Source organism: Thunnus maccoyii, chromosome 23, assembly GCF_910596095.1.
Source record: "Thunnus maccoyii chromosome 23, fThuMac1.1, whole genome shotgun sequence".
NCBI lineage: Eukaryota > Metazoa > Chordata > Actinopteri > Scombriformes > Scombridae > Thunnus > Thunnus maccoyii.
Genome location: NC_056555.1, coordinates 11,453,809 through 11,475,831, shown reverse-complemented (window position 1 = coordinate 11,475,831; position 22,023 = coordinate 11,453,809). Strand labels below are relative to the sequence as shown.

Below are 22,023 nucleotides of genomic sequence, written 5' to 3'. Positions count from 1 at the left end.
GGTTGGACATCATGCTCTATTCACCTTATATGGAATGAGCAAGGGCAGAGTAAACCAAAACTAGAATAGCACATAGCACTGTGAAAAAAACCTGATGGTAGACATGATTAATATTGCTGTCATGTTAGACAAGTGCAAGGTAAACAAAGGGAAAGAAGAACCCATACAGACAGAAAAAAAATCTATTTTTAATTAGCACATTTTGGATTTTATTGCAATTAATATAGGAGTATAGATGATAAGATGAGTATGTAACAATTCAGGTTAACAACAGTTCTACAGTATATTTTTTGTGACTGTTGTTTGGACTGATGGATAACTCAAACATTTAGTTAAAGGCATGAGGATATACTGCCATCTGCTGAATAAAATCCCACATCACACTTTAGTTTGCAGGCTCTGAGAAAAATCAAAAAACCAAGAGAACAAGCTTATGTTACTTGTTCACCAAATTTAACATTAAATATTAGTAAGACTAAACACCAAAGCCCAGGCAAAAGCTGCCTGAAACAACAGTTTTTATTCCCATTTTTTCCAAGTAAATTGTTTTTAAAAAAAAAAAAAAAAAAAAAAAAAAAAGAGGGCTAAATGAATACTATTGCTGCTTTAGAGAAATCTAAAGGTGGATTAAATACTTTCTAACATTGTGAAGGAAAGTTTTATGATTCCAAACTGACTCCAAAGAGTCAAATGGTTTCATCTACACATGCCAATTTCAGAAATGGACAAGATGGATTTACAAGTTAAACACTAGGTAAGTGGCGAATCAGGAATGGATTAAAACTTAGAAAAATAGTAATAATTCTCAAACATTCTTTTTGTACTCTGTTTAATGGTTTCGCAGCCTGACAGACCAAAGGAAATTAACATACAGATACGTTTGATATACAGCAATTTCTGTCCAACCCTGGCCTCACAGTTCCTTCAAATGTACCATTTTGTGACTGTCAAATGTCATCATTGCTCTCAAAGGAAGATTTGATCAAAGTGATATATCTGTCACACAGCACCTTTTGAAAATTTCAAATCTAAAAAACATTAAACAAAAAGGGAAATTGTAGAATGTACAGCAGTGTCCTTGTGGTTGTGAAGAATACTCTTATTTAAAATATTTCATATATTGAGTGGACTTCAAGGATAGAATTTGCAAATAAGCATTGCACCTTCATAAAATCTACACACACACACACACACACACACACACACACACACACACACACACACACAAATCGCTCATCCTCCTCTGCTCATTTCAAACCTAATGCAGTGATTATTATATACTTCTTTAGATACTATTCATCGCTTGGACCATCTGAGAGATTGCTAGTGCTCATTATAAATAATATTTGCCTAATCTTTGGGTTTAATTCTACCATGGTGTACTGTATGTCCAGCTTAATTCAACTCCAAACAAGAGCAATTAGAAAATAATGAAAGTTGAATGACGAGAGAAGGACAGGGTATATTGCTGTGGTGATAGTACTGTCATTTAACAAACATAACTTAAAAATGACTTTTCTTGATGCATTTATCCCTATATGACTTTGTGGAGAGCTTGTTCACAGAATGAAGTTTCTTATCATTATATCCAACAATTAACATCTGTCTTCATTCATTTTGACTTTGGAGTGACTTGGATAAAGAACATCTGGATTTGAAAGAGGGAATTTTGAATCTTCTCTTTAACAGTTGTGTCCAATGTAGTAGTCCCATGTTTGACTGCATTTATCCTACAGTCCTGTGCACTGTTCTGTTCTTCATTTAAAGGATAAAGTAAGTCCATAAAAAGTGGTGGGGCCAACATCCAATTCTATTTTTGTGGAGCAACATCTTCCAGTGTGGTGTAACAACAGAACAAACGCAGGACACATGCATGATGTGGGATGTGGGATCTTAACCATAACTACCAGTGCAAAGGAAGGATGCACCAATTGAAGTGTTTGAAGGTGAAGACTTGATCTTTTATTAGGTCCACACAGTTGTTTCCCAGAGTCTATTATATACATGTTGCGTGTGGCAGGCTTACATTTCCAATCCCACAATGCACAGCGCCAGCAGCACCAAAGACACAAGGCTTAGAGTGGGCGTGGTCATGGATGCTTTACCTGAGGAAGCAGAAACAATGTGAGTCAAATGGATAGAGGACAAAAATCTTTCATCTTTAACCAATTATTAAATTGTTAGTTTTACCCAGAATACTAATCTTCCTGATTGGACCATCTCCTCCCTCATAACGGCCGCGCACCATCAGCTCATAGTCTTCAAGCTGAGGCATGGGGAAGTCCATGAAGTGCCAACCAGTGATGTAGACTTTCCCATAGATGTAGCCAGTCTTTCTGAACATGACCTGAGAAACAAGAAACATGGGAGATTTTCAACATTCCTTTTATTGTCATGTACAGCAGGCAGACCTGTGGAATTTCTCTTAAAGAGGACATATCATACACATTTCCAGGTCTATGTTTTTATTCTAGGGCTCTACTGGAACATCTTTGCATGGTTTACAGTTTTAAAAATTCCTTATTTTAATTCCAATGATCACTATTCTGATTGGTCAGCTGCCAATCAGAGCTGCCCCTCAGCAGACTTGCAGCAGCTCCGGAGGCTACGTAAACAAACAGTAGTTCAATGGGGAAGTAAAGGTAACTGCACACGGAGCATTCAGAGCAGGATGAAAACCCTGGCTTTTGACTGTCAGAAAGCATTTTTACATACGTTCACCTCAAGTTTTGGAACTTTGACCATGTTTAGCATAGACATTCGACATTATAACAATATATAAATGACAGTAAATCACAAAAAGTATGATATGTCCCCCTTAACTCAGAGAGAAAAAAAATATTAGGCTAAATAGATAGTAGCAAAGCTTTCCAAAGCTTTCCAGACCTACCTTGTAGTACAGTGGGAAAGAAATATTGCCAAACCAGTCGTACTGGATATGATCCCACCACACGTACAACCACTTTCCGGTCCAGCTGATATAGCGCCACACCCTGGGAGCTTCAGGTGGTGCTGTAAATGAAACAAAATGACTTAAGACAAAATCTGTAACTGTATCATTATAATGAGACACCTTTTGATTGCAGGTGTTTATTGCCCATAGATTGGGATTAATTGGTCTTACGTGGTCTCTTTGTGAACATCTCACAGTGTTCACCAGGGGGTCCGAGGCCAGCTCCATTGAAGGCACGGACCTCAATGAGGTAGTGTGAGTCTGGCAGCATGTTCTCCAACCTGGTTTGATTGACTTTAGCTGAAACAAATATACGATTGGCTCCTGGCTCCGGGTCATCGTATTTTCTCCAATATTTGACCTGATGAACAAGAAACAATATTCTGTTATCAGCCAAAATAGGGTGATGATGTGGTAGCAAGAGTAATAATGTGTAATGTAGTTGACAAAAAAAAATAAAACTGCAAACATGTTATGATACGTCTTTAAGGGCAGAATCTTGAGTCATTGGCTGTCCATAATGGGCAAAAATGTTAATGCAAATTTATCTCTGCCATTAAATATGTTAAGAGTTAAGTTAAGTTAAGAGTGTAATACTTTTTAGTAGTTTTGAGTAGCTACAGAATCTAATAAACCCATGGATAGACTATAGTGCTAGTATGCCTATGTTTAAAGCTAAAGAAAATTTATTGTTTGTATAGTATGTGTTAAGTTTTTGAGACAGAAATACTCAGTTGGTGTATGGAACTTGTAAAAGCTCTCTACCTGATATCCCTCGATGTACTGCTGCAGGCCTGTTCCAGTGTCGACCACTGGCAGCCACCACACCAGAGCTTCTGTGGAAGACACTGGCCTGGCATAGACGTCTGTCGGAGACTCTGTAGGTACTGGAGGAGATGAATGAGAAAAAAATGACAAAAAACATTTAATGTCACATCCTGAATTTTTCTAAAACTGAAGCACCAACAACAACAAAAAATCCTCACCATCTCGTGGGTAGTAGATGACCTTGGTGAGACTGTAGGGTCCGTCTCCTTTCACATTAAAGGACTTGATCTTCACCTGAAACTCTCGCACCTGGAAGTCTTCCTCAGTCGGAATGAAGTAGGAGTCTCTGTGGACATAACGCCTCGTCTCTGGATCTGAGATGGTCTCGTACCACCAGTCGTAAGCATCATGAGGCTTGAATGCCACGATGTAGCCAAATTTCTTGCCGTAGAAATACCATGGCTGCACAGGCTAAGGATCAGGAATAAAGAGAACAAGTGGAAAGAAAGGACTTTACTCAGCATTTGTTACTGCAGGGATTTGATGACTGTCATGTAAACAACCGAGGGCTTACTTACTGTCCATGTGATGACGATCTCGCCATTTCTACCTCCATAACCTTCCACATCTGTGGGCGAAGTTACTGGAGCTGGAAAAACAGAAAAGGTTATCAGTTTTTTTTCTGCCATATATATTAAGGTATGGAAAATATGAATGCTCTCTATCTCTCTCCTTACGTGCATCCCAGGTTTTGATCTTGAGGGAGGGGATGCTGGCCTCTCCAGAGCCATACTCGTTCGTGGCAATGATCCTGAACTGATACTCCATCCAGGGGTAAAGGTCTGTCACCTCTGCCCTCTCCACACTGCCATCAAGAAAGGCTGGAGCTGAAGGAGACACAAAGGGCTCCCGAGTCAAACTTGATCAGATTTGTGGAGCGAGTTGGCCCTCTACTGGCAATAAGCAGTACTCACAGGTGCTGGCGTCCCTCCAGTCATCTTCGTAAAGAGCCCAGTAGTGCCTGGTCTGAATGGTGTAGCTGAGAATGGGGCTGTTATGCTCCGCTCCTTTAGTCCACAACAGCTTCACCCACGTGTCCCCGATCTCCTCCACACGGATCACACCAGGAGGCCCGGGAACACCTAGGACAGGGAGAATAGATGCATGGAAAGAAGGTACATATGTAGAGCAGCAGCTTTAAACAGATATAGTGGTAGCGGTCACTTCTCAGGCAAAAAATTGCTGGACTCACCTACAACCTTGAGGTCGGCGTATGCTGTATCGCTGTCCACCACAGTCTGAGCTGTGCAGGTGTAGCGACCCTCATGCCAGATCTGCACGTTCTTTATTCTCAGGTCCCCACTACCGTCTTCACTCTACAACAAGTAGCAAAAAGTAGGAGATAAAAGAGGAAATAGAGGAGAGATGAGAAAAGGACAGAGAGAAATGAGAGAGAAAGGAAGAAGGAAAGGAATCAGAGCACAAGGCAGAGTCAGAAAATATCAAATAATTGAGGTATCCTTCATTAACTGACAATTGACTGATTGTGAGACACCTGTAAGATAAACCATCACCCTACCACAACGCGTTCGTAGTGTTGCCACTCGGAGTCAAAGTCAATGACTCTGAAGTCTATGGCCCAGATGAAGGTGATGTCCAGCATGGGGTCGAATTTAGCTGTGCAGCTAAGAATCACCTCATCACCAACCTTAACCTCAGTGTCTTCAGGAGCCACTGTGATGGAGGTCGCCTCTAGGAAAAATCACAAATAAAATTCAGGGACAGAAAATTAAGAAATTTTTTCACAGATTGTGAATCATAAGAACGTCCCCAAAAACACACTTTGTTGGCCTGACCTGTGATTTTGAGATAGCCTGAGCTGTTGGCCTTTCCTCTGTCGTTCTCAGCAAAGCAGGTGTAGAGGCCCTGATCCTTTTTGGTGGCATTGAGGATCTCCAGACTCCCATCATACATGATGGAAATGCTGCAAGTGAACAGAATTAACAAAGCGAAGCTGCGTGTCAGTAGACGAGCCCTCCAATGATACAATACATCAGTGTTTCATGGTCATTTTAAAGTTACTGTTGAGTATATTGTAAGTTGTTCTGACCGTGAATTGTTGAAGAGCAGCTCTTTGTCCTTTGTCCAGGTGAAGCGAGGTTTAGGAGCTGCTCGAGGTTTACACTCGATCACCACACGGCCATCTTCAGCCCCAAGAAGCTGTTTCTTCACAGGGTTAAACTCGAATGTTGGAGCACAGGCTGGAGGCAGATTAAATAGTGTGAGTTTAGTCATCATTGACCCCAAATTCATGATATTGTACATTCCAGCCGGGAGGAAAATCATAGTACTGTACAACAGAATGTAATGTATTCTAACACCATTTAAAGAGGGCTCACCAATCACTCGCAGCTCAGCATTGGCATATTTGATGCCCCAGTAGTTCTCAGCGATACACTGGTACATCCCAGAGTCATCGAAAGTCAGACTGGAAAACTTCAGCTCCCCTTTCCCATACTGGAAAAAAACACACAATCCAAATATACAATTCCAACTTTATTTTAAGGATACTTACACACCACAAAAGCAGAGTTGATACCACATACCCCCCAACTGCTTTAATGGTAACTGACAAGTATGAGTTTTTACCATATATCCATCTTTGTACCAGCGGATGAAAGGGAAGGGCTTCCCTGATGCCACACAGCGCATGGTGTGCTCTGAGCCGATGTCGATCTGAGTGTTGTTGATTGTCTCTGCCCATTCTGGAGCAGCTGAAAAAACAAAATGGGCATAAATGTGATGATGCTGATGTCCAATTGCCCCATCCCTGCAACACTAAGGACCGAAAGATATATGGAGAAAAAAATAAGAATTATTGTGCTGTCTTGCAAAAGTTTTCCATCTCTCACAAATTTTGTTTTTTTCTGAGAAAACGTTTTTTTTACGGAGAACTTTGCAAACCATGATCTGGAAGTGCATTGAACACTTCTTTCCAGGGCTCTTTATAATGGACAATAACTATTTATGGAAAATTATGATGAATTATCTTGTAATAATCTCACACCACGGCAAATTTTATTGTGAGTAGTAATATCCCTTGTCTCCGTACTTGTTAGTATAAATGTTTCATAGTATACACTCTACAATCTAATGTTGGTAAAGCACACTCAAATGAGCTCACTTACACTCCACATAGAGCCAAGCCTTGTGCCAGTCCTTTCCTTTAGTGTTGATGGCTTCACACTCGTATGCTCCCACATCTTCATACTGTACATTGTACAGGTGAAGCACAGCTCCTGATTCACTGATCTCATGATTTGGCGGGAGGTCAGTGGCATCCACTTTTCTCCAAACAATATGAGGAATGGGGCTAAACGGACACACACCAAAAAATTTACAATTCTTACAATTTCAGTTAGCAGACGCTTTCATCCAAAGAGACGTACATCTGAGAGCTGATACAACACAAGTAAGGATCTAGTCAGGAGAGCACAACACAAGTAACTGTTATAAAGCTAAGTCTGAGTCTGACAGGACATAGATGCCAACAGCCAGTGCACAGAGGCAATGCATAGAATGCATAGATTGCATAAAAGCATATTTTTTTTTATTTTTGTATTTTTGTTTTTTCTCTTCCTTCAGGCCATCTGTGCAGAGGTGTTCGCGAAAGAGCTGGATCTTTAGTCTTTCCTTAAAGATTGAGACTCTGCAGATCGAACAGAGTTCAATAACTCGTTCCACCACTGGGGAACTACAGAAGAGAAGAGTCTACCTAGTGACTTAGGGCTCTACTGTTGTGGTGGTACCAGGCACCTTTCATTGGTAGAACGTAGTAAGGGGGAAGGAGTGTAGACCTGAATGAGGGAGTACAGGTAGGCAGGAGCTGTTTAAACAAGTGTCAGGGTTTTGAAATTGATGCGGGCAGCAACTGGGAGCCAGTGGAGGTATATGAACAGCGGGGTGACATGCTGTTTTGGGGTGATTGCAGACCAGCCATGCCACCGCGTTCTGGATCATCTGTAAAGGTCTGAACGTACATGTGGGGAGTCCTGCCAGTAAGGAGTTGTAGTAGTCAATGCATGATATTATAAGAGCCTGTACCAGGAGTTGTTCTGCATGCTCAGACAGGTAGGGTCTGATCTTCCTGATGTTATACAGGGCAAATTGACAGGACCAAGTGATTGAGGCCACATGAACCTTAAAGATTAGTTGGTCATCGATCATGACACCCAGGTTTTGGGCATACTTTGTGGCCATGATTTGGGTTGATTCGAGCTGGACACTGATGTTTTGTTGTATAGAGGAACTGGCTGGGATGACAATGAGCTTGGTCTTAGAGAGGTCTAGCTAAAGATGGTGTTCTTTCATCCATGCTGATATATTGACAAGGCATGACGAGATCCAAGTCGAGACTGTGTGGTTTCGGTGGGAACAGGGAGAACTGGGTATTGTCAGCATAGCAATGGTATGAGAAACCATTGGGAGAGGATGATTGCGCCAAGTAAGGTGGTGCATATTGAGAAAAGAAGGGGACCAAGCATTCACCCTTGAGGAACCCCTGTGGACAAGCCGTGTGGTTTAGACACTTCCAAGATACTCCAAGATACTCTAAAATATCTCCCTGAGAGGTAGGACATGAACCAGCAGAGGGCGGATGCTGAGATATCAAGATCAGTGAGTGTGGAGAGGAGGATTTGGTGGTTAACTGTGTCGAAGGCAGCTGACAGATCTAGAAGCAATAGGGCTGAGGACTGACCAGCATCTCTAACTGAGCGTAGTGAATCCGTAACCGATAGGAGTGCAGTCTCAGTAGAGTGCCCTGCTTAAAGCCAGACTGATTTAGGTTGTACAGGTTGTTCTCAGAAAGGAATTCAGAGACTTGGTTAAAGACTGTGTGCTCAAATATTTTTGATGGGAAGGGCAGGAGTGACACCAGTCTGTAGTTTTCAACCTGGGCTGGGTTGAGTGATGGTTTTTTGAGCGATGGTTTTTTGAGCAGCGGGGTGACTCGAGCTTGCTTAAATGACACAAGGAAAACACTCCTAGTAAGTGAGGAGTTGATGATGTGTGTGACTGTGGGGTTAAGTGCGGGGGAAATGGTTCAGGTTCAGAGAACTGGTTACAGAGACCTTGTCAGTAAAAAATGAGGCAAACATATCTGCAGTGAGCAGAGTGGAGGGCGGAGGAGGAGGCGGATTGAGGAGCGAGTTAAAAGCAGAGAACATTTTCCACGCGTCTGTGGCGCCACAGGTCTTGTTCTGATAGTAAGTGGACTTAGCAATTTTTAAACTGGAGTAGAATGATGCTAGGAGACCCTGATAGTCACTGAGGTCAGTGGGCTCTATGGATTTACGCCATTTTCGCTCTCCTGCTCTTAGTTCCGCCCTTTGCTTTCTGATGACTGAATTTAACTGGAAGTGTAAGTGTAATTGATTGGATTCAGTGAAATAATATATCGTAACTAGATGGTGAACCTAAGGCAGAAATGAATGAAAACTTACTTTCCCAGAGCAAAGCACTCCAATGTAATATTAGAAGCAAGCATGGCAGTCGTGTCTGGGAACTTGACCCTGATGTCTGCTGGGTATTTTCTCTCCTCACCTGATGCAAAAAAAAGCTCATTATATTGAAAATTTTGAATGTCAGATATTAGACAAATGATGAGGAAATACGCGTCACCACAGTCACTAACCATCTTCGGGTGGTGATGGGATGAGGGGGATGAACTTGGAGAAGACGCTCTTCCCGATGATGGGACTGGAAACAAAGCAAGAGTAATTTCCTGCATCCTGAGCTTCCACCTTGGAGATGTAAAGATTCCCCGTCTTCTGAGAGACAAACCGACGATGATCTGTGTGCAGGAACACTGGGAACTCATTGTAGATCCAGCGGTAGGTCACCTCCTCTAAATGAAGATAAAGAAAAGCAAAACATGTAGTTGTACTCTAGACTAAAACCTATGACTTATAATTCATGCAATGTATCCAGGGCTCTTTAAATCCCTATACATTTTGAAATTGTGAACAGATGGAAGTCACCAGTCCTTTAAAACAAATTTCTCGCAGAAAAGATTCAAATTTCTGCATTGTAATGTTAAACATACAATATATAACGTTCTTGTTTCCAAATAATTCCTCCCTCAGACTGAAACCAGGTATGGATCAAGAATACAGTGATAATCCATTGAGAATACAAGGGAAAAGATGGACAGATGTCTGATGGTGAAATGATGAAATGTACATACGTGGCCAGGCTTTTGGAGGGCGGCACAGCAGAACTGCCCCTTGTCCCTCTTTGACGTACACAGGGTCTCTCTCCTCCTGGGGAAACTCCTCCACATCTAAACAGCAGAACATGAGGAAAATGATAAGATAGAACATTTTCCTCACAACATTGTGGTACATTATTAAAAGTGGCAAGTGTAACTGTTTATACAACACATTGCAGCCTGCACTGCAAAATTGTACATAATTTGATTCAATATCACCTGACACTCCAAGAAATGAATCAGCTTTAGTCATTCGGGGACCTTAAAGTCAACAGAGTGGGAGTTTCTTCTTTCAACACAGAGCGTTTGATATATTCTCTGTCAGTTTTATTTCCCAGCAACTTTCAGGAAAAGAACAATAAGAGGGATGACTAATATAAGCCTCAGCCCTTCTAACAAGGGATGTCGTGAGGCACAGCATAGTCAAGTTTCATTCCAAGTTTCCCTGTTTTAACTGAGTTCAGGTAAGGACTGAGATGAATAAGTCATGTCTTATTCTAAAATATGCATGATGGCTAATGAAGGGGCATTATATTAGTTTCTTCTGGGGAAAAAATAATTGAGATGGATCTGACTGACATATAAAAGGAGGAACAAATTGAGTTAGTTGCTATACCATAATGTCAAATCTAAGAAGCCTCAACCAAGAATGTAATGACACCAATAACCCCACACACACACACACTGCCCAAGCTGCACCATGCTCACATCCAAACTTGACCCTGGCCTCCTTGCTGATGACTGTGCCATAGATGTTTCGGGCCACACAGACATAAGTTCCACCGTGCTTCTTGCGTTTAGGGTTGGTGATAACCAGGTTCCCCCCCACCAGGCTGTAGTGCTCGTCTGGCTGCTCCATCAGTTTGATCTCCCAGTTATCACGGCGCCACCTGCATATGAAATCACACCTCTTGATATACAGTACTTGTGCTGTGCATTTTGTGAATTTGTATACATACATAGATGTGATGCAGTGCACTGTGTAACCTGTATGAGGCTGGTGGGTTGGCCCGTGCCCTGCAGTTCATGGAGATTCTCCCATCGGGTGAGTCCTCAGTATAGACCACATCCACAGGCTCCTCCTCAAAGATGGGGCCATAGCCAGTAGCATCCTCTGACAAATTCAACATTTGAAATAACAATTAGCTAACATAAAAATATACCCCACTATTGCATACTGTTACCCTGAAACATCATGGTTTACATGCAGCATGCTTTGTTATAGTTCATTTAGAAAAACTTGACTCACCTCCATATATTCTGGGCTCACCAAACAGGACTCCCACTGGAAAACGGGAACATAGTTGTGTCAGCTAATTGTGTGCACGGTTCACACCTGACCTGAATTACACTGCATGACAAAAGCACCTACAGTACCACTGACATTTTTTTTTATGATTTTGAAGGACCAGGTGGTATATTTTCAGGAATCACTGTATTTCTCACCTGTGAGGGAGACAGAGGAGGAGAGGGCCAGTAGCAGTAAAGCCGAGAAAGCCATCACAGTCGATAGATTAACTCACTGAAGCCTCGTGAGTTAGACGGATGGACAGAAGGACACAGACAAGAAATTGACGGACAGAACATGAACTGGAAAAGACAAGGAAGGAAGACAAAAGGAAATGTAGATATCTGTGTTTGGGACTAACAATAATTTATAATACTATTTTGTTTAACATGATCTCCACAGTGTAGTGTATAATCAAATACTTATGTGAACCTAAAGATAAAATAGCCTGATGACTGTGCATGACTTCCCACACCAGAAATGTTATATCTGCAACTGGCTGGAATCTTCCCTGTGGATATAAATGATTCAGAATGTGAATGACTCAGCAGAACACTGCAAATACTCGGGCAGAGTGCACGCACATCAACAAGGACATGCACAGTGCACCTGCAGAGAAACACAAGACTGGACCGTGTGAGCACTCTCTAACACGCTGAAACACCACGGCCGCCTGTACACAAAACACAAGGTAGCACTGCAGTACCTGGACAGCTCCTGCTCATCCGTCACACATGCTTACACATCACTTCTGCAAGATGACATGGCAGTGTTGCCGTGATCAACTGCAGCATTTTAACTCTCATAGTTAAATAGGGCATACCGAGAGAGGCAGAGTTAAAGGAGGAGATTGAGCGAGAGAGAGAGAGAGAGAGCATTGATCTTACCATATGAGGGGAAAATAGTGGGTTTGGTTATATCAAGTAAACACTGCAGCAGTGTGTATCATTGTATAATATCTGGCCTAACATAAGGGCAAGCTGCATAGCAGGGGAAATGTTTGTAGGAGTCAGTATCTCCCACTTGAGTCAAGTGTGCGAAATCAGGTGGCAAACATTGAATACACTAATGTCAGCAGTCTAAAAGACCAAAATCATTGTATTATACACCAACAACTGTACTTATAGAATGAAAGCTGCTAAAATCCATTTACAGTATGCTGGATTTTAAATTAATACATCAAAATTATTTTAGATGTGGGCATTCTAATGAGATAAATACTTGCACATTGTAGCAACAACTTCACCAACATGACATGAACACATTGAATCACCAACACCTCCAGCACATTATATGACCTTGTTACTTGTCAAGTTGTTCCATTTACATTTTAGGTTTAAATTTCAGGCATTTACAGTAGACACTACTGTAGGAACAGCCTGGCTTTCTTTAAGTATGACTAATTTTGTTATGGGAGTAGCATGAGTTACAGTATCGGACGCTCTTTCTGCCACCAGTCGTGTTTTGAGCTGCAAAATGCATCAGAGATACGCGAAACTGCCTTTAAAACCACAGCAAACAAACAGTCAGCTTAAAGCTCAAACTGCAGCAGATAATCTTCCTATAATGTCACAGGCCGTGGAGCTGTGAGCAGGGACGGTAAATCAGGAGGAAATCAAACAGCTTCCCTTCCCTAGAAAAAAAACAAACATTTAATGTACCACCCATTCCGACACTGCTGATGATGGGCCTCTCATTTTGAAAAAAAAAAAAAAAAAATCTTGCACTTAGCTAAAAGTCAAATCTATTCACAGTTCTTCATTGAATTAATGTGAGAAGAAGAAAGGGAAAGCAGGAGAATGAGAGGGCACAATGTAAGAAGAAAACACTGCCGGACAGCCACCTCCTATGTGCCTCTGTCAGCTGCCATGCCTGCCTCAACCACTGAGAGGGACAGAAAACAGAGGCATACACCCATTATACAGCACATACACATGCAGAGACTGCAGCATTCTTGTGCACTGTTGATGACTCAACAGTAATATCAGCACCATTCTACCGCTCCCCTGCATCTATCCTGCATTTGTACAGCTTCATTTCTTCAAACTATTTGTCTTTGAGGTGGGGTAAGAACGGTAGAAGCGAGACTTGATGTAAATGGGCCTTTTTTAACAAAACTAACTCACAAGCTTCCGCAACACTTACATTATCGTTGCAGCAATCTGTTCCACCTCTACTTCTGATCAATCTGTCAGAGTGTGTTTTCATGCATTTCCCCTGGCAGTAATCCCATCACAGATCCTCTTTGGACAGACCAGCAGAATTTAGGTCAGCACATGTATTATGTCCAGTGTCTTAGTGACTGCCTGAATAATGTTTGCTGTAGTTTTGTGGCTGCAAAGTAATGAATTCAACAAAAGGAGTAACCCAACAATGTTTTAATCTAGGGGTTACTATGTTAGTGGTGGATTGATTGCAGTGAACTGCATTTGAATTGTTTGAGTGAACATGTTGTTCTGGATCAAATGTTGAGGGGCGGAGACACCCCATTTTTTTCTGGCCATCTTGTAACAACGTTGAATCTGCTCACATCTGGAAAGGGTTGGGCTTAATTGTTCTATCAGCCCACATGTTTGGCTTTTTTTTCTGTCACATTCCAGGATACAAGAGAAAAAAAGTAGAAGACGGGATGGTGACAATCCCAAATGAAGCACATTACTAAACTGACTATGTTGCCTTTTTGTCTCAGGATACACTTTACAGATACAGATATTTTTCAAAGTATAAGGAGTGAATATGTGAATCTATATCACCGCAATTCTCACTTTCTTTCAAATCAAAAACTAGATTTGGACTCCATAGCTGCAAGTTTTTTTTGAATAAGTAGTCCTACAGAGCACAGAATAGTTTTGATTAATATGGGAGTTGCCCTCTTTCCCATCAAGGACAGCTAGTTCTTCACCAGGTCGATGTCACGGAGCACCCTGCAGCTTTCTGCGCCCTTGACGCACACAGTATTTGTCACTTTCACCTTGCGTCTCCTCCCTGCATCCACAGAAAGACACTTTCTTGTCTTTGCATGTGCTGCTATGACTAAAACTGCGGAGTGGGTATCTAAAGCCTTCTTTAAACATACAATACTGACTTTGTCGCAGTCCTTCCAAAAACGGAAATCCTCTCAAAGAAACTGCGCAGCGCCCCTTACATCACTTCACCCCTATGACGACTGAGCGGCACCGGTAATTCTCTGCTCTGCATTGCGGTACTCCTGTGCCGGTCCATTTCAGCGCCACAGGGCTGAACATACCCCCGATTTATCCTCACTTAAGTCGAGACATAAGAGCTAATTAGATCATGCACACACTCTCATGTGGTCTCTTTCTTACCTTTGCGGCAGAATGGGAAATATCAGTGCACAGTTCGCATGGAACACCTGGACCCGAACCGCATCATCCCACAGCCCACCCGCCGGAGCGTCCCGTTCAACTGAACTTTTCTATTGGAGGAAAGCGTGTGAGTGGCACCTCTGGGTGGCTGTGCTGATGTGGCTGCGATTGGTCCATGAGACAGGAAGGATGGGAGGGATATTGCGCATCCCGGCCAGAGGAAATAAAACCTTATATTGAATTTATGGCAAATCTTTTGACGTGCCATTATTTTTTTTCTTTTCTTTCTAGAAACTGTGCTCAGCAAGGAGGAATCATTTTAAGAATAGTATTGGATTATTTTAACATCTATTATGACCAATCAAGTACAAATATTACCACAAATCATACCCAGACACACACAGGATTTAATAGGAATATTAAAATAGTTTGAGCTTAGGCAAATACAGCAGGACTACAAAATAATAAAGTTCATTGTCCACATTTTGCAACCATGTGCTGTGCATAATAAATGACCTTCAGATCAATTATTAATGACAGATTCCACACACAAGTTACAATACCATGAGATGTATAAAAAAAATGAAATACATGATTTGATCCTTTACAGTGTGACTGTTTTTGGAATAGATGCTTGAAGGCAGGTTGCAGGATGATCATTTTAAATTGCAGGTGTCATATACTGTATTTTTTTTAGGTGGATATATTCCTCTGAAAGGAGACATTACCAGTGAAACTCTCCCAGTATGAGAATTAAAAAACAGACAGACTGACATGCATGCACACACCAGATGTATGTTAATCTTTCCGAGGATTAACTTTGAGGTTTATCTCTGTGAGCTATTTGCCAAATAAGAAAATACTCTAACATCATTCTCATTTTTGTACACCGGGTGGCGCTACATACCCACATATACTTTTGCATGTTGCACTGCATGCATGAAAGAAAAAACAGTGCCGTCTTGAAATCCTGAAACCAACATTTATTTGATTTTTTTTTTAAACTTCATTTAAAATACAAAATATTTTGCAATATTATATTGTAGAGTAAACCATTTTTGACAGCCTTTCATGCTTCTCATGTAGCATCAACATTAACCAGAATGTCATATTATATCATATCATATACTGTATATCCTATGTTCACCAGTCACTAGAACGTTGTTTCCACACTCCAATGTGCCAGTCTGCATATCTGTCTATGCCGGCCATCCTTCTGTATACTCCAAATTACAGTTTTGTTTTGTTTTTTTGTTTTTTTAACTGCACACTTAAAAAGGATGTGTCATTTTCAGTAGATGTCTGGTTTAGGACAATGCACATTAGTATACTTCCTGTTGTCCTTAACTAGATGTGTTTCAAATGATACATCCTGTTAAAGCCTGTGCTTTTTATAAAAAATACAGAAAAGGTGCATGAACTGTCAGAGACAGAAACAATACAGGTGTCACAAGAGCTCAGTCACAAGTTAAATAATCTCCTTTGATACCTGATAGCCTAAACATTTGAGCTAGCAAATTCACCTGACAGGTTCAAAAAAAATATTAAAAAGAAATAAAATAAAAACGTCACAGCAAATAAAAAGAGTGAAAACTGTAAATAGTCTCATCTCACACAATACCATTATGCCCCCACCTACCCATAATTCAGCAGGGTTGATTGAGGTCAGGCTCTCACCTCCGACCTCAACACGTCTACGCTCAATTCAAGCCATTATTTACAAAAAAAAATTACTACAAAAATATCTACACATGGAAAGCTTGACACATTGCAACCTAAAAACTTGATGCAAGTTATGATAAACCTAAGACATGGAAATGTTCTCTTGAAAAAAAAAAAAAAAAGTCTCCTGTTGAGAGTAGACTGCTCGACACACATCAGAATTACAGACTGTTATCCATGGAAATAGAAAGCGATAGTATACACCACGCACGCTTTAACACAGAAGCATGCATGTGCTGCACACATACACACACACACACACGCACTCACACACTCATGCACCCAAACATTCACACACAAGCTTCATTCATTTACAGTAATATAAAACTCACTGAGTGCTTGCTGTACACACTTTGCGCTCTGAGTTACAGCAGAACGTGACAACATACACAGATATAAGGTTAAATGCATAAACCAAAGTCACCAGTGTGTATACCACTTGCAGTGAAACAAGCAATATTTTCATTCACATAAACAGATAAATCCACTTGTTTCCACATTCAGTATCATTACGAATATTTCCGACCCCTTCATTTCAGCTCTTTAAGTGCTACCAGTAACAGTAAGTCCCATAACTGTCTAGACCAGAGAGTGAGTCCGGTTTCCGTTGGCAGTTACCTGGCGAGTAGGTTGGCAGTAGTTTAGTGCTGCTACAGTGAGCAGCGGCTCCTCCTCAGCATGAATGAGTTTGGAAGAGAGTATTTCAAATGAATACATAAGACATGACATCTCATGAGGCTCTGTCCTCAGGTTTCCAACACATTTTCCTTTTTTTAATATTCCACAATATTTCCTTAAATTCTTAGCTGGATTGTATGATGTGGCGGTCAATGTTTATGTACCTTATGGGCTGGTGATAGCTGGGTAATATGATTGTCAACAAGGTCTATAGCTGAAAATGATTCCTCACAACTGATGCTGATGTCAGTGGGTGAACAATTTTGAAAAGGTCTTTTTGAGTTTCCTTTTTTGAGACTTTTAAGCCCCTTTTCAACCCAAAAATAAGACACAATGAGGCTATTTAGAGTCAATAAGCTCACATGGATGTTTTACGAAACTTAGTGACCATATAGCTCACAATAGGGAGTCTTACAGTACTTTAAATGTACCTTTATGAACACATATTCAAACATCAGCAGAAACCTCGAGAGCTTAAACGTTTAGTGTGTTTTTAATACTCATGTATCCTTTACACTTCTTATTAGCGTAAAGTGGGATAGTATTCTGTGTGTACTGTATTAATGGACTATGTGAACTACACTGTCTGCCCCGTCAATGAAGAGGGATGTAATTATATGGATTGAAGTCACTGTTCTCTACAAAGGCACTAGAAACCGTGCTGAGAGGTTCTTGATCATAAATATCCAGAAACTGTAGTATGTGCCCTGTTCATGTGCATTAATCGCATGCAACTGCATCCATTCTCTGTTCTGCCATTATACACTGCAGATAAGTGGAAATGCTATTGGAAACAATGTTGGGGTTGGGTTTGGTTAGTTCTGGACGCAGTGACAATACCACAATGATCTAAAAGACAGGCTTGCACAGGGGCCACGATTTGGGGGCGGAAGCACTTGACAATGACACTGGATCAATCACACTTCCACTTGTGTTCAGTTAGTGCTCGGTAACAAGAAGCATAGGCTCGGTGTTAAGAAACAGATCGGGAAGAGAAAAAATGCAAGCAAAGAACAAGCTGGAGAAAACATGAGGCTAAAAACAGGCCGATTCAAATCAGTGTGGGAATTCTGGCTGGCTGGTGTGATAAAGGAGTGACCGAACGCTGAGTTCAAAGTGTTTCTTGCCGGGTTTCCAATAACTACAAATGGACATCCCTGACCTAAAATAGTCAATATAGCTTTCTTAATCTATTACATATGTACAAACAGTTCATTTGTCTCAAAAAGACATATGCTAGCTTCTACTTTGAGTCACACATTTCACAGCAGTGTCCACAAAGACATTGCTGCTATTTTTTTTCTCTATATATCATACGCCATATAACACTTTCTGACCACTGAAAAAGAAAAAGGAAAATGGCATACCCAGTTGCTAGTAGGCGTGCACCATACAGTATACAGTCTCAAAATGCAGCTCACCTCTGCAACAAATAGCAAATCTGACGATGGTACAATGCTTACAATGATTTACTCCATGCAGATGTTTATGAATGTGACTCAATGCATATTTGCCTGCCTGCGGGTCATGTACTTTGATAAAATATATATTTGGATACATTATGTTTTGTATAGAAATGTTTGCAAAGGATATCAAATGGCACTAACACACATAAACTTAGCCACACTCTGCTCTGCTCAGTCTGAGTGGTAAAACTTCTGGTACATTCCTTCTGCTTTTCTATATTGCTTCCTCTCTTCTTCCCTCTTCTCAGAGTCCTCACATCCCTCGTTTAACACCTTCTTGCAGTGGTTGTGGGGGATGTAGTGTCCGTCTTTGCCATGTTGAGTGTTTGTGTGTTGATCTGGAGGAGGTCACAGTGTGACAAGGGGCTAAGGGGAGGGGGGGGTGTCAGGGCGGCGGGTGTGGAGATGAGGGCGTGTCAGCAGTCTTGGTGACAGGTAGCCATGGCGATGGCCACCTAAGTGACAGCCACCATGGTAAAGTAAGGTGTCCGTAACAACTGTCACCTTAGCAACTGTCACCACAGAGATGGGCCCCCATGGTCACATTTGCCAAGGTGACAAGGAGTGGCCATAGCAACCCGTTGCAGCCAGGCCGTGGCCCTTTGTTAGACAAATGAGTTCATGGCATTAACAGGTGATGGGGCCTCTGAACTCTCGTTGCCTTCGTGTGTGTCTTTCTCCTTCTTGCCGCTGTACTGACCGATGAAGGACCCATCCTCATTGAACTGTCCGTCCCCGCCCTCCCCGTAGTCCACCAGGCTGTCGTCACTCTCGTCACGGCGCACCGTCCCATTGGACGGTGTCCGGCTGCCCTTCAGCGGCTTGTGGTCCTCTGTGTCACTATAAAGGGAGGAGAAGATTGGCGGAAAGGTTATTCAGAAAATACTTTATTCAGTTTGTTAAACTTCCTCTGCAGTGGTCAAAACCCTAGGGCCACAAAAAGGACAGACTCTTAGTAATCTGGCTTTTCCACTGCACAAGTGTAGCCTACTGCTTATACTAGTCTGGATAAGGTGCACGACAAATGTGCTGGTAGGGCCCCTGTGGCCTTGGCAGCATCATCATCTTGACACACACATATATAAAGCTGCTCACTATATAATGCACAATAACAATGGAAAGCCTGGTACATTATACTTCATGGTACTTATCCAGTGGAGCAGCTCAGGTACACCTATAGCACATAATTATCTATAGTGTTAGTGCTGTGGTGGTTTAAGCCAGTCACTAACCTTGCAAAGATTCAGTGTTAGTGACCACTGCTAAAGGAGAGTTTGTAAATGCGTGCTGCTCAGGCCTTTGCAATATTGCAATTTCTGAAATGACTTCAGTCAATATGCTTTCACTTTTCATGCATTAATCAAAAATGCAAACAAACAGTCCCATTTTCCAAAGATAAAGCCCGTTACCATTTACCTCCTATCTGTATGCTCCATCCATATAAAAATGCCCTTTCTCTACTTTGCAAGCTCTACAGTCCAGGTCATACATTACAACTGTACTTTCAAGCTCAATGCATTTGTGTTTAAAAGGAAAAAAATGAAGGAAGCCAGAGTAGAGTTAGAAGCAGTTATTTTTAGTTTTAAATTTTAGTGATAATGTTGTATCTGTGGTTATGGTGTTGACTATATTGAGTATGATGACACAGCAAGTCGGATCAGTTGATGTGCGTTTTTTCACCAGTGCCTTTCATTTCACTTAAGTCAGAAACATAGCAAACACAAACCTTTAGTCAGCCTGAGATGTACTATATATACACTACAAGTTGTGTGAATTGCATGCTTGTTTAACCACATCTCATCTTACCTCTCTATAGACCTAAACCCCCCCAAAAAACAAAGATAAAAATGGAGTACACATGAAAAACAATGAGCCACAATGGGTGTATTCTACTATGCACTTCTTGTTTCAGACACAGACAAAACAAAGCATGCATATGGAAACATTTAAAGCACGATGACATTCACACATTGAGTTAAAAAAAAACATCACAGCAACAACATTATTTCAACTTTTAGTCCTCTAAATTCCTGAGAAGCCTTAGTCATAAAATCTTCGGTATGAGGTGAAAAGGTGAAAACGGGATGAAAAAACTAAAACAATGTCACCTCAATGGCATTTTCAAAACTTTTTTTGTTAATAAGCATACAATTTGTGACTTAACAGGAGATGAGATTATTTGTTAAAATGGATGAATTGTGTATTGTAGAAAGCTTTTGTTCATTAGATGGGCAGTTTGCAGATGAGTTGGTCATTATAAGGGTCAACACAGAGTAGTGTGGATTTTGCCTTGCCTCTATGGAGTGTTTGGTAATGGAGTCTGGTGGGGGGAGTGTCTCTGCAGCCTCGCAAAATGTTCTACATACAGACAGTCAAGTCAGGACACAATGAGTGGAAAAGAAGAAAAAAAAAAAAAAAAAAAATCACACACTATGTCATGCTCCTATCTCAGACATGTTAGACTTCTGACTGACGAATGCTGTGTTTTCTCTCTCACCTGTATTCTCCAAATGTCCCATCATCCTCCTTCATTGGCTGGATCTCTGGGTCTTGGTGAGCATCTTCTTTCTCTTTCACTATAGATTACAATGGTTTTCTTTTTTAAATTTCCATCCATCCATGTCAGTAACCTTGAAATTACAGTATATACTAATACTGATAATGTGTGCATTACCTGGATATTTGCCACCCTTGTTCCTCTTGATGAAGCACACTATGAGGAGGACCAAGATGAGGAGAGCTATGGCACACATCAGGCCAATAAACCAGCCCTGGGTGGCGATGTCTACCTGCCGACTGGGTACAGCTGGACACACACACACACACACACACACACACAAACACACACACACACACACAACATACCGAGAAAGAGGTCGGGAGAGAAAGATGGAAACAGGATAAGCATAATGGTTGGTCCAAATCTCATTCCATGCTGCTAAAATGGTGAAATCTGTATTCTTCATGCCGAGAAACACTGAGGGCAGCAGAGATTAACAGAGGCTGTAAACACTGAAATTGAATTTTAAAATGGGTTAATATGTAATGATTGTGCAGGCACAAGAAATACAACAAAAAGACAGAAAAACAAAAACCACAACAGTAAAATAATGGACCTTTTAGTAATGATTTTACATGACATGCATCAGACCAACTTGATGGTAACTTCTGACATGCTTGGACACTAACTAGGAAACTATGCTACTGTATATTCATGTCTGAATGTTACACTGCATCTCTAATGAGACAGTACAGATGGCGAATGGAAAAAAACGAGACAAAAAAAATACAAAGACCATCTATCCTGAGGCATGCCGCCTCACCTGGCACTGTAACCAACACTTCGTCTGTGCTGTGGACTGTCGGATCAGCCGGGTCTCTAGCTACCACACGCACCCTATAGGATGTCCCCGGCTTTAAACCTTTTATCATATGCGAGTGAGAACCATTTACCAACTCCTTTTTCCAGTCCTCTTTACCTGAAATCGGAGTTATGGATGGAGAGGAATGAGATTCAGGGGAAAAGGGGTTTTGGGAAAAATAATTACTTG

General features: G+C 41.3%; 2 protein-coding genes across 7 annotated transcripts in view; both read right to left on the bottom strand.

Annotated features, from left to right (window-relative positions):
• Positions 1–589: 589 nt before the first annotated feature.
• cntn1b (contactin 1b) lies at positions 590–14,706 on the bottom strand. 2 transcript variants are annotated; one of them, XM_042404002.1, is made up of 24 exons: positions 14,607–14,706; positions 11,439–11,582; positions 11,242–11,277; positions 10,980–11,106; positions 10,701–10,882; positions 9,969–10,064; positions 9,417–9,629; positions 9,226–9,325; positions 6,910–7,094; positions 6,371–6,495; positions 6,121–6,238; positions 5,832–5,982; positions 5,578–5,705; positions 5,301–5,473; positions 4,974–5,097; positions 4,696–4,863; positions 4,459–4,608; positions 4,300–4,370; positions 3,940–4,192; positions 3,719–3,840; positions 3,125–3,314; positions 2,891–3,012; positions 2,191–2,347; positions 590–2,105 (listed from the first exon to the last, which is right to left on the bottom strand). In XM_042404002.1, exons 2-24 carry the CDS (start codon positions 11,491–11,493, stop codon positions 2,023–2,025), a joined length of 3,129 nt encoding a protein of 1,042 aa, XP_042259936.1. In that variant the 5' UTR covers positions 11,494–11,582; positions 14,607–14,706; the 3' UTR covers positions 590–2,022. The 2 variants fall into 2 exon arrangements, with proteins under 2 accessions (XP_042259936.1, XP_042259937.1); XM_042404003.1 differs by lacking the exon at positions 11,439–11,582.
• Positions 14,707–15,568: 862 nt separating this feature from the next.
• Positions 15,569–22,023, bottom strand: part of nrcama (neuronal cell adhesion molecule a) — a 65,008-nt gene continuing 58,553 nt past the window's right edge. For 2 of the 5 annotated variants that reach the window (XM_042403527.1, XM_042403529.1), the window contains 4 exons: positions 21,147–21,278; positions 20,970–21,048; positions 20,279–20,290; positions 15,569–19,312 (listed from right to left, as the gene is read on the bottom strand). In XM_042403527.1, coding sequence (XP_042259461.1) covers positions 19,078–19,312; positions 20,279–20,290; positions 20,970–21,048; positions 21,147–21,278 — 458 coding nt within the window. In that variant the 3' untranslated portion in view covers positions 15,569–19,077. Of the gene's footprint in view, positions 19,313–20,278; positions 20,291–20,969; positions 21,049–21,146; positions 21,279–21,795; positions 21,952–22,023 lie in introns of all 5 variants that reach the window. The other 3 variants (XM_042403528.1, XM_042403531.1, XM_042403530.1) reach the window with 2 other exon arrangements.